The following is a 13,306-nucleotide window of genomic DNA, read 5'->3' on the forward strand; positions in this document are numbered from 1 at the left end:
ATAGACATAGCCAGACTAGACTATTTTAGTACAAATTAATAGCTTACTGACGATTTTTTATAATTCTTGACAAAATTATAATATCTTAAGTTTTGTTGTTATTATTTTTTTTTTTTTTGCCTAGTTAGTTTTGCCTACGTTCCTATGGCCCAATGACGCTACCATGAGCATTTACTGCTTTTTAAAAATGCGGGTCAGGAAGCGGGTCGGGTACAATATTTTATTTTTATTGCGGGCGGGTTAGTTGAAAACGTCGGTTGGGTGCGGGTTATTAATACAGTGACTCGCGCATCACTGGTGCGATTGGATAGATTTGCGCTCGCACATTATTTAAATGTGCTTTCGCGTTACAATAATGCGCTCTCGTTGCTGCTTCTGAACCACATACACATAACTTACTGTATACGCACTGCAGACGGAGTACGTGTGACCCTTTGACAATAAATATATTGGGCAAAACATATAACACCTGAAGCACCGCTACAGTGAGCTTTATGACCAATGCATGGCAAAAAAATAAAAATAAAAGAAGAACGAAAAATAAATACCCTGAACACAGTTTTATTTTATTATTATTTTATTTATTCCCATATGTCTAGACATTTTGTTTGACATCTTTACTTAGTGATTATATTGACTTATGTCTGTTCTAGAGACATTTGATAAAGCTCTCATTGGTTTTCTTTTGGAAATATGTTTAAAATTTACACTGAATGCATTTATGACTGTAAAGCATGTCTGTGTGTGTCAAAATCGTGATTAAAATCGAAATCGCAAAATTGATCAAAAAATCGTGATAGGTTTTTTTTTTCATATCGCACAGCTAGTGCTGCACGATTAATCGCATCGCAATCGCAATCGCGATGTCAGCCCTTTGCGATTATATGACGGCAAAATGTTGCGATAAAATAAATAAGTGTGTGTGAAGACAAACTTTCTGAGAACAGTTTGCCGATTTTCCTTGCCGAAATCTGATCTGACAGTCTCAGTAAAGGCGTGTTGCGTCTCGTGCCGTGTCGCGTGCGTGGTCACTTGTGTGTGTGTGTGTGTGTGTGTGTGTGTGTGTGTGTGTGCGCGCGCACTGCGCAGCGCGAAAATACCAGAGAGAAGATGGATGCCGAGGAGATCAGCACTGATCTGGTACCTAAAAATTACTCTACCTCTGTTATATGGCGGTATTTTGGATTTCGGATTACTGACACTGAGCAGAGAGAGGTACTGTGCAAGATTTGCAAAATCAAAGTTGCTACATCACGAGGCAATACGACAAATTTATTTCAGCACCTGAAACATCACAGAGAAAAATATGAGGAATGCATGACGGTGAAAGAGACAACCGAAGGAAACAAGGCACAAGCTGTTCCCCGAACAAAACAAAACAAAATTACAGATGTGTTTGCAAGCATCACGCCATATGATAAGTCTTCGGCTAGACATAAAGAAATCACTGACTCCATAACGCACTGTTTGGCAAAAGACATGATGCCCATACATGCCGTTAATAAAGTGGGGTTTCAGAAAATGATCCACACACTGGACAAGAGGTACCAACTGCCCTCTCGAAACTATTTCTCTCAAATAGCGATCCCTAAACTTTATAACTCGCGCCGTGACGAAGTTCAAAAGGAAATGGCTACAGTGACGTTCTTTTCAACCACTACGGACCTGTGGTCAAGCAGGACAAGTGAACCGTATATTAGCTTGACTGTACACTTTGTCGACGAGGAGTTTGAATTGAAAAGCCGCTGCCTGCAAACATCGTATTTCCCCGCCGACCACACAGGAGAAAACATAGCCTTGGGCTTGAGAGAGGCACTGGCTGCGTGGGACCTCTGCGAGGAGCGTCAGGTCGCCATAACAACAGACAACGGCACTAACATGGTCAAAGCAGTGGAGCTTAATCAGTGGACTAGAATCCAGTGTTTTGGTCATAGACTTCATTTGGCCATTGGTAAGTTAAATTGCTTTCATATTTCGTTATATTACACTAAAGCAAATATTTTAAACTACTGTACTTTTATAAGCAAATAACTTTGGGTTAGGGGCAGTTGTACCATTGATTTAATGAAATAAAATTACTTGAAATACAATGTAAAATTCTGTGTGTCACAAAAGATGGCCCATTTCATTTAGGGCTATTAATTAGCATTAAACATAACTCTGTAAAAGATGGATGATTGTAAAGAACAAATCTGCCATTGCCATTTTTGCCTACTACTCCAATATAATTAATTAGGCCTAGAGTTGTGACATGATTTAGTACAAATATTAACTGTGTGTGTGTGCTCTTGTTTTTGTGATATGAGGATACAAATTGTGTATAATAACATGCGTATTACACTGGTATTACAATTTAAGGTGTTCAAATAGCTTAAAAAACATAAAAAACTATGTTTTATTAAAAATGTAAAAATGCAGCATGTCTCCTGTGATGGGTAGGTTTAGGGAAAGGGGCAGTGTGTGTGTGTGTGTGTGTGTGTGTGTGTGTGTGTGTGTGTGTGTGTGTGTTTTATGCTATTCATATGAACTGGGCATGGAATCAGAACGTGAATATTAAACGTTTTTGCAATGTGTAGTGAGTAAATGTTTTTCATCTATCATTCACAGAAAATGCTCTGAAAAAGAATGCACAATGCATTAACAGAGCTACTGGGATATGCAGGAAGATTGTGGGCCACTTCTCCCATAGTTGGAAGAAAAGAGTGGCCTTGAGGGAAGCACAACGAGAGCTCAACCTCCCAGAGCATGCCATGGTGACAGACTGCGCAACACGATGGGGTTCCTCTCAGAAAATGATAGAAAGAGTCCTGGAGCAGCAAAGTGCATTGTCCAAGGTTCTCTCTGCAGACCGCAAAGTGCGACACCTACTCCCTTCTTGGCAGGACCTGGAGGTCTTGGAATCTGTAAACAAGGCACTCAGCCCTCTACAGGACTTCACGGATGCCTTATCGGGTGAAAGTTATGTGAGCATATCTTGTGTGAAACCTGCGCTGCATCTTCTGAACACCTCAGTGCTGGCTGAAGACGAAGCAGACACTGAGCTGACCAAGTCACTGAAATCCAACATTCTTAGCTACCTCAACAGCAAATATGAAGGCATTCAGGACTTGCTAAACTTCACCACTTTCCTAGACCCAAGGTTCAGAACACAACACATCTCCGAAGAAGAGACCCAGACCTTAAAGGAACGAGCCATATCCGAGTTGATCGTGAGTGAAACTACAGAGTTTACTGGTAAAAAATTATTCAATGTAACAAATTTCTAAAACATGTGCATTGTTTATTGTTTCAGGAAATTCACGGCCAGCAGTATGTAGCCCAAAGCCCTGCAGTGATGGAGAATAGCAAAGATGTGGAAAGTCCACCTGCTGCTAAAGCCAAGAAGAAAACTCTGGCCAGTTTCTTTAAGGAAACCACATGCACAGCACCAAGAGCACCACTGTCCACATTCGATTCCATGGCACAGTTAAGAGAAGCAGTGGCCTCTGAAATCAATGTTTACATTTACATGCCATGTGTAGACCATGGAGAAGATCCACTGAAATGGTGGAAGACACACAAAGTCAGCTTCCCTAGGCTATGCAAACTAGCACAGAAATATCTGGGCATACAAGCAACAAGCTCTGCATCAGAGAGAGCTTTTAGTGCTAGTGGCAATGTTGTGTCAAATCATCGCTCCTGTCTGAAACCAGAGAAAGTCGATATGCTTGTGTTTTTGTCAAAGAACCTCTAATGCGATAAGATTAGCCTAACTGTTTAGAAAGAGGATTTGGAAGTACCTGTTGGTCATTTAAGATTTAGTGGTTTGGGTTTTCAACCGTGTATACAGAGAGTATATGTTACATCCTGAGTAAATGTCCATCCATGTTTGTTTGGACAAAAATGTTAAAAAAATCTTATTTTTGTGAAAATGTGTATGTTTTTATTTGTCTTATTTATTTAGCTTTACTTTTGAGAAAATAAGTTTACATAAATGCAAATGTTCATTTTTTTATTTATTTTGAAAACATTTCTAGTTTTACAAATACACATTTTAGCATTATCACTAATCTGTGTGTGCATTTTCCTTTAAAACCCATCAAGTTGACTCATGATACAATTTATTATAATCGCAATCGCATATCGCAATATTGACCTCAATAATCGCAATATGACATTTTCCCCAAATCGTGCAGCCCTACGCACAGCCCTAGTTTACAGGTATGCAGGGACACAGGACAGTGTTTGGCAAGAAGAGTATAGCCATGTTTAGCCAGGCTAAGGGTAAAAATATTAGCGCTTAGCTGTCTAAAGCTAGCCTAAGCTTCAAACAGTACACACATGGATCGATTTTTGTAATTGGAGGTATATATAAAAACATCCAGGCTCTTCCAAGCTTTATTTTGGGAGCGGGTGGGTGTTATATGTCAATAGTCCAGAAGAAGTCCAGTAAACCACATCCATCCATAATAATTAAGGCCTCCAGTAGCGAATCGATGAGGTTTCTTAAGAAAAATATCCATATTTAACATTTTATAAAAAGTACGCTAACAGTCACATTCATGTTCACAATAAAAAGCTGTTCCCCAAGGCATGTGAGGCACTTTTTATTACGGATGGATGTGCTTTATTGGACTTTTTTTGGGCTATTGAAAAATAACACCCACCTAAAGTCATTATAAAGCTTGGAAGAGCCAGGATGTTTTTTAATATAACTCTGATTGTATTCGTCTGAAAGAAAAAAGTCATATAAACCTATGACTTGAGGGTGAGGAAATCATGGGGTAATTTTCATTTTTTGAAAAACTATCTCTTTAACAAAATTGCAAAATCCAATCATATTGGCTGACACGAAGGGTGTTGGTTATTTCAAGAATAGTGCTCTTTTAAGTTTTTATGACTTCAAGCCTGCGAAAGGACCCGACTTGATGTCAACAGCAATAAAGCTGTGTTTCAGATTCGCTGTGTACAAGTTCACCTATCCAAATGCAACAAGCCTAATTGCTAATTCATTTAACAGGATTTCTGTTCATGCGCTTCCAGCACTCTGGACCCAAACACGCAAGCCGTGCCACATTTATCCACCTGCAGCTCAATCCTACCCCATTTTCATCGAATGACCCAATTTCTGAGACTGAGTGTGTTTTGTGTGTACAGCACCAGTCATTTCTCACCAGAACACTGTGCAAGAGCCGCAGGTACGTGCATGTTTGTAAATGAGCTCTATTTAGCACTGCGCCATATCTGACTAGCTCTAGGACACACAACCGGCTCTGTTTCATATTTAATCTGTAATTCTCCCACAGATGAAATGAGATCCATATAAAAGCCCTCAATGTCAGGAGTAGTTCATCTGTCAGTGTGTTTTCAGCAACACCCGAGGGAACAATTAGGCCTGGCTGCAGAGAAATGAATATGTGTGTATGCGTGTGTCGTAGTGTGTAACAGCTCTTTTGATCGTGACTGATGTGTGTTGTCAGTTAAACTGAGGAAGGGGCCGTGTTGGGCTTCAGATTTTCAAACGCTGGGCCTCTCGTTTTGAAATAGCACACATACACACCCAGACTCAGTGTTGTGAATGAGGAAAAGAGAAATAAAGGTTAGTTTGTATTTGGAGGAAAACGAGTGAGAGCTACAGGATACTCAATCTGTCACGGCGATGAGGAACTGATACATCGATCAAAGTGTTGATCAATGTTTAAATGTTTTTGAGTAAATAATTAAATTTGCTAATCATATAGTGTGATCATGTCTCCTTAGAAGCATCTGATTACACCGCTTGATTCATAAGGATTTTTATTTTTATAATATCTAAAAGCTTTGGTTATGTGGGCTTTCAATAGGTGAAAAATTATGATATAAGAATATTCAAATATCTTTATTTGTGTTTGAAGATGAATTACGTTTGTATAGGTTTGGAACAACATGAGGGTGAGTAAACGACGAAAAAATCATTCAATCTAAAAATGAATTCAAAACCTTCTCAAAAACTATATTATTCATTTGAATTATTTAAATTGAACTTTTCAATGATTTGTTATGATCATGCATAATGTAATGAAAAAAAACTATATAAAAAAATATATAATAATTAAATGCAGATGTGTAAATAACATTCGGTTGATCTGAACAAAACATGTCAGATGCTGTAAAGGATCAAAACCGAAACCAAGGACTCTTCAGTATCATGGGTCTTTCTTACTCCTGCAGTGTCCTCTGCTGGCCATCCAGATAATTACATCGAGACTCTTTATGTCCCATTAAATGTGAAAAAAAGCGAGTTAAATCTATATAAATAAAAATCTATTCACACAATGAACCTTCAGTCTAAATGAAAATCACATTCACACCTGTACAACTGATGGTACAAACACCACTCGCATCAGTCCCTGGTCCTACTGTATCATTTTCTGTGAACTGCCATACTATCCTAATCGATGCATTTATCATTTTTGATGATGATGACAATTTTGTCACTTCTCACTTTTTGCACTATACACTTGCTTACCTTCAAGGCCTTCAAAAACAAATAATAAACAATAAATAAAATAAAATATAACATCGACAAACTTGCTGAAAAGATACACCCTCAGGTCATCCAAGATGTAGATGAGTTTGTTTCTTCATCAGAACAAATTTGGAGAAATGTATCATTACATCACTTGTTCACCAGTGGACGCTCTGCAGTGAATGGGTGCCATCAGAATGAGAATCCAAACAGCTGATAAAAACATCAGAATAATCCACACCACTCCAGTCCATCAGTTAATGTCTTGAACACATCTGGTCTGTTTTCACTTTTAAACAGTGCTTGAAATGAGCATATTTCTCTCCCGATTCAGACCAGATTAAATTTTCACTGGAGTAAACAATATTATGGACAGAGAACTCATATTTTAGCCAGAAGCATTGATTTAAAGTTCTTTTATTTTAATGACAGATTTGTTTCTTTACATTCTTTGATGTGTTCATCAGCTGTTTGGACTCTCATTCTGACGGCACCCATTCACTGCAGAGGATCCATTAGTGAGCAAGTGATGTAATGCTAAATTTCTCCAAATCTGTTCTGATGAACAAACAAACTCAGCTACATCCTGGATGACCTGAGAGTAAGTACATTTTCAGCAAATGTTCATTTCTGAGTGAACTATACCTTTCCTGATCATCACATTAAATACGTTTGAACTAAATAAACAGCCTGAACACAGGCGGTTACCTTCATGCTGCATGCTAGCTCCATGAGCTTCTTGGCGTTCTCCTCAGAGCGATAGCGTTTGGGCACTGGCACTCGAAAGAACTTCAGAGCGCCCTCAAAGTCCATCTGCAGCAGGTCATCTTTAGATGTCTGTGGATAGAAGAGAGTTTAAGAAAGTGTCAAGAGGCAAGTAGTTAGTGATGCTCTTTTCTGCTGCTGAGGTGTGATAGTGGTGCACTGTCTCTCTTCCTACAGGGCTGAACAGCAGAGACACACCAGGTAACATCTGATGACTCTGTAGTGTAGCTGCAGATTATTGGGTGCGCCAATTATGTCTAACATCCTTGTAATAGCTATAACCATGATGATGAGGCACGGGTGATTTGCAGTTTAATTTTCAAGAAACAGCACAGGCTTGCATATTTATTATATTTCCTTGGTGAAACATCTGAGGAATAGATGAAATGATGCAACTGAGCACTTCCTTACCTTCAATAATGCAAGGGCCACATTGAAAATGACACTGATGCCCTGAAAGGAGAAAAAACTAATCTCAATATCAAGTATATTTTCATGCCCATGTCACATAGGTTTTATAATATTAGACAAAATATTTTCCAAGACAGAATTTTGAATTGGGAGTGAATTTACTGAATGTTGCTGTATTTGCTCATTTCTACTTGAACAAACTGGCAATTTATTAAATGTTTTAAATATTGCAGCCATCATCTATAGGTTTATTATTTTGTCCTCAATATTTACATCCTGTTACATCTGCCATATACTTACTGACATCATTCTGCAGGAAGTGGCATATTTTTGATGGGAAAACATCAGCACAATCATCAGTGAGCATTTGCATTAGATTTGATTAATTCCGTTCTGATTTGTGATTTTTTTGTGGTCTATCAGTTACATTGGACCATGAGAAATTAGTATGATTTCAAAATGACAAAAGATGGTTTATAGATATCAAAATAAAAGGGAACAGTCCTAAACTATGAATTAACAGGTAAACTAGGCAAAGAAAACATTAGAAAAATATATCCAAAAAGAAAGCAGGTAAGAATGAAATGTTACCTCACACAGCAGAAGGTCTATGATGTGAAAGACCATGTAAAGAGGGAACTTGGCTGTGAAGAGTGTGAGGAACCACTGGGAGGCATACATGTGTGCTTCCAGACCCAGGTTCAGGAAGTGTGCGTACAGGTCTGGAATATATTCCTGCAACACACAGAGGAAGAAGACAGTTGTGATAATACAAATTATAATAGAAAATGTTTCTTGAGCAGCAAATCAGCTATTTGAATGATTTCTGAAGGATCATGTGACACTGAAGACTGGAGTAACGATGCTGAAAATACAGCTTTGGTCACAGGAATAAATGACATAAAATATATTTAAATAGAAAACAGTTCTTTCAATTTGTAATATTTAGCAATATTACTGTTTTTACTGTATTTTTTGTTAAATAATGCAGCCGTGGTGAGCATAAGAAACTTTTTTAATGCTTTCATTAGCAAATCTCACAGACTTTTTAAAATGGTAGTGTATGAGTATTGTGTCATGTAAGACGAGCAGATTTTCCACAAGATAAAACACACTTACATTCCTGATATATTAATAACACATTTGTATTCTTCAGTGCAATTTATCTTACTTTATTTGACAAAATATATGTGTCTGAGATTATTACTTCAAGGGAAAAACTGCCTATTTAGTTATTTAAAGGGATAGTTCACCCAAAAATGAAAATTACCCTATGATTTATTCACTCTCAAGCTATCCTAGGTGTATATGAATTCTTTAAGACAAATATAAAGCTCTTCCAAGCTTCATAATGGCGGTGAATAGGGTTTGAGATTTTGAAGCTCAAAAAAGTGTGTCACATGGCTCTGGGGGGTGAAGTGAATCGATGCATTTGGGTAATAATGCACTTTATTTGGGCTTCAAATTCTCGATTCACAGCCATTATAAAGCTTTAATGTGCCTTTATTTTGTCCTTTTGCATAAACTGTCATTATTTGTAATCAAATATGTGAACTGATGTTAGTTTCTACCACTAACCTGCATGAGTCTCTCCAGCTGGAAGAACTTGCAGTGCAGGTCTTCGAAGTTCTGCTTGAAGAGCTCCCTGAGACCGTATTCAAACATGATCTTGACCAGCACGCTGAACGCCTGCTCCTCTGGCATCTACAGCACAATCGCATCACAAACACAGATCTACTAACACCACAATCACATCAGGCTGGCAATATCACACAACAGGAAATCCCCACTAGATGGCACTGTCTCAAATCTCAAAGGATGATGTCATATTAGCTCAAACCAAGGGGAGAATCCAGTCTGGGGGCAAACATCAGCAGCCAATCTAATGCAACAGTGTAGTTTTGACTACATATTCATTATATTAAATGTAAAATGTAGACATCATTGGTTCAAACCGCTTTGCTTCAGGAGTCTGTGATACTCACGTGTAGCAGCAGCACAGCAGCAAGGAAAGACTGGCCTTGACAGTAACCAATTTCTTCATCATACACAGAATATGCCTGTAGGATGGAAGATACAGATTGTTTCAGTGCTGCTTAAAAATAACTGCTTACACACGAGAACTGAAGCCTAATGTCTTTAGTGGCACGTTTGAATATACTGAAGTGCGAATCAGATTTGAAGGCTTGATGGAATACTTACAGATTGACCTACATACCTCTGAAAACTGTGTTAAAATGTCAGCTAATACTGTGACAATTACAGACTGTGGTGCTAATAAACTTTGTGAACTGTGGGCTGAGAGAACTGAATCACACTGTGTGGTCAATATGAGAAATCTATAGTGCTGTATGAATGATGGCGGTAACAGTCGGAGAGAGGGCTGGTGAATTATTAAGAGACGCCCAAAGATGGAAATCCAACCATCGGTCTCTTTTCCCTCATCATTTGTGACTTTTACAGTAAACCCACTGACCTCTTTATTTTAGGGCATAAATTTGAGATGATTTGAGTGTTTTGTATTTATTAAACTGATCGTCTATAAACTGAAGTACTACACCAGACTGTAGTACAGTATGAGAGACTTGTGTACAAATATTTACATGCTTTAAAGCCAACTCATTCAAAGATTGTGTTAAATCTCTCCCTCTCTATCTATCTATTGGCTGATAGACATCCAATCAATCCAATATGTCCATTCATGCATTTATATATCCATCTAAAGATATATACATTCATCTACATCTATCTAGCTATATATCTATCTATCCATCTTTCATCCAGCCATCGATACATCAATATATCCATTTGACCATATCCATCCATTCACCTATTTAGAAATCTATAATTCATCCAGCTACATCCATTCATCCACCCATCAATATAGCTACACAATAGGGCTGCACGATGTGTCGTTTAAGCATCGATATCGCGATGTACGAATCCACGATAGTCACATCGCAGGATGTGCGATGTAGGCTGTCGTAGTTGATCCGTTATTCATTAACTGTACGGGCCAGCTACTCCCCTGCCCTTGACAGTGTGATTCGCGGATTAATTGCACAGCTTAACCATCATAGAGTGAAAGTTTATAATTGACAGGACTGAAAACCACATGCAAGTTTAACAGGGCAGAGAGAGAGGAAGCGCGAGAGAGACAAAGAGAGCGCACGAGAGAGAGACAGAGAGAGAGAGAGCGCGCGCGAGAGAGACAGACAGAGAGAGAGAGCGCGCGCGCGAGAGAGACAGAGAGAGAGAGAGAGCGCGCGCGCGCGAGAGAGACAGAGAGAGAGCACGCGTGAGAGACAGGGAGAGAGAGAGAGAGCGCGAGAGAGACAGAGAGAGAGAGAGAGAGAGAGAGAGAGAGAGAGAGAGAGAGAGTACATTAGAAGTACCATCAATGTTTATAGAAATGTATATGGATTTATTTTGCATGTAATTTTTTTTCTTATGAATATATATGTATTTTTGTTTTGTTTGTTTCTATTCTGCTATGTACAATGCTTTGGCAATATGTACCTTTGTATGTCATGCCAATAAAGCAATATGAATTGAATTGAGAGAGAGAGAGAGAGAGAGAGAGAGAGAGAGAGAGAGAGAGAGCGAGCCGTTTTCAAACAACACGAAATGAGAATGTAAGTGTGCTCACCCCATTTTTGTTTGTAAGAAAAAATATCGCAATATATATCGCAGAAAAATAAAATATCGCAATGTCATTTTTTCCCAATACCGTGCAGCCCTACTACACAACTACTGATACTGTACATCCATCTATATATCTATCACTCATCCATCCCATCACCTATTCACATATCTAGATATTCATCTATACATCAATTATATACATCCATCTACATATCAATCATTGAAATCCATCAAGCTACTGTATCTATCTTTATACATATAACATATAACTTAAAATAAGTTAAAGAAAATTTATCAAATTAAGGTTTATAAAGAAACTGGAGCAGTCAAAATGTGCACATTTAACTTTTCTTAATGGTAGGAAATTGATTTTGCAGAGCTGAAGATGATAAATGAACAGAAGCAGAGCAGAAGTGCAGAATCGGAGCGGAGCAGACAAATGGCAGAGAGATCATCTGCTCACCTTACAGATCTTATAGAGAGAGTCCTGTCCGTCACCACCCGTATCTTTGAAGTAGTCGTGTGCAGGAAACGTACGGTTAATGTCACGAGTGATGGCACTGTCCTGTGGGGATTCCTAATAAAAGACGAGAGAGAGAGAGAGAGAGAGAGAGAAAGAAAGAGAAATTTCAGCTAATTTCTGAAATTATGAATTATGAATAATGAGGCACAGCTAATAGTGTTTAATGCCAAAATATAAAATTACATTGCAATTATAATGCAAAATGTGTGATTTCCATCCCAGTATGAACACAAAATTGAAGTGCAAAAATAATAAAAACCACATCTGACTTTGCACAAATGGACAATCCCAGGGCCTGAATTTCGTTATAATAAATGAACAACTAAAATGAACTGTGCTTTGAGTTTTTCAGGTAGGTTTAACAGTAATATTCAGGTACAGAAAAATCAACAGAATAGTCTATTTACCTTTAAAAAAACACTGGTTAGTTTTCAATATATAAATAAATATAAATGACAGTCAGCAGCAAGGTTTTTTTATTTTTTTTTTAACTGTTTACTTAATAGCCTGTATACCAAAAATGTTTAGTATAAATTGACCGTTTACATGAACACTGATCAAAATGGGCACTTTGCCAAATTTTTGTATGTATTTGGCCGTTTACGTGCAAAGGCGTGCACTCTCAGATGCATCTCTATGTGCGCGCTCTTTGGGTGTGAGGGGCTCACAGAAAGGGTCTCACAGTCACAGAGCGCAAGTACTGAATTAAGCACTTGAATGTTATAAATTGTACGACTCAAAAGAACGGCAAATGATATATTCTGTCATCTGTCGCAAGCGTCTTTCATGTTGAAATATTTGCAAGAATTTCCCACGTTACAAGTGGAAAACTGCGGGAATCAGTAGAATTATGCGCAATCCTGTGCCGAAATTCAAACCCTGCATCTCATCCCAAACTCTAGCCAAAGGTTGAGCCCATAGACTGTATAAAAACATGGATTTACCGTATTTTCTGGACAATAAGTCGCACTTTTTTTCATAGTTTGGCTGGTCCTGCGACTTATAGTCAGGTGCAACTTATTTATCAAAATTAATTTGACATGAACCAAGAGAAATGAACTAAGAGAAATGAACCAAGTGAAAACATTACCGTCTACAGCCGCGAGAGGGCGCTCTATGCTGCTCAGTGCTCCTGTAGACTACACTGAAAACATAGGGCTGTAGACGGTAATGTTTTCTCTTGGTTCTAAATAAATGCGACATAGTCCAGTGCGACTTATATATGTTTTTTCTCATCATGACGTATTTTTGGACTGATGCGACTTATACTCAGGTGCGACTTATAGTCCGAAAAATACGGTAGTGTCCGTGACGTCACCCGTAGATTCCTGAAGAGCGTTTTTGAAACGCAAAGTGGGCGGAGCCAGCCGTCGCCGTCTTGGCAACGCGTCACTTCCAGATAATTGAAAACGGGCAAAAAGGCGGGAGCTGGTTAGCTGGGCCACGCCCTTAATTATGCAGAACTTTAAGGCTTA

The 13,306-nt window shown here is 38.4% G+C and overlaps 1 protein-coding gene across 3 annotated transcripts in view; it reads right to left on the bottom strand.

Moving 5' to 3' along the window:
• LOC132127796 (rab GTPase-activating protein 1) overlaps window positions 1-13,306 on the bottom strand; it is a 125,857-nt gene that overhangs the window by 18,449 nt on the left and 94,102 nt on the right. For all 3 annotated transcript variants that reach the window (XM_059539911.1, XM_059539910.1, XM_059539913.1), the window contains 6 exons: window positions 11,772-11,885; window positions 9,649-9,723; window positions 9,242-9,367; window positions 8,255-8,398; window positions 7,664-7,705; window positions 7,196-7,324 (listed from right to left, as the gene is read on the bottom strand). In XM_059539911.1, the coding sequence (XP_059395894.1) occupies window positions 7,196-7,324; window positions 7,664-7,705; window positions 8,255-8,398; window positions 9,242-9,367; window positions 9,649-9,723; window positions 11,772-11,885 (630 nt within the window). The remainder of the gene's footprint in view (window positions 1-7,195; window positions 7,325-7,663; window positions 7,706-8,254; window positions 8,399-9,241; window positions 9,368-9,648; window positions 9,724-11,771; window positions 11,886-13,306) is intronic.

This window comes from Carassius carassius, chromosome 45 (genome assembly GCF_963082965.1).
Source record: "Carassius carassius chromosome 45, fCarCar2.1, whole genome shotgun sequence".
Classification (NCBI taxonomy): domain Eukaryota; kingdom Metazoa; phylum Chordata; class Actinopteri; order Cypriniformes; family Cyprinidae; genus Carassius; species Carassius carassius.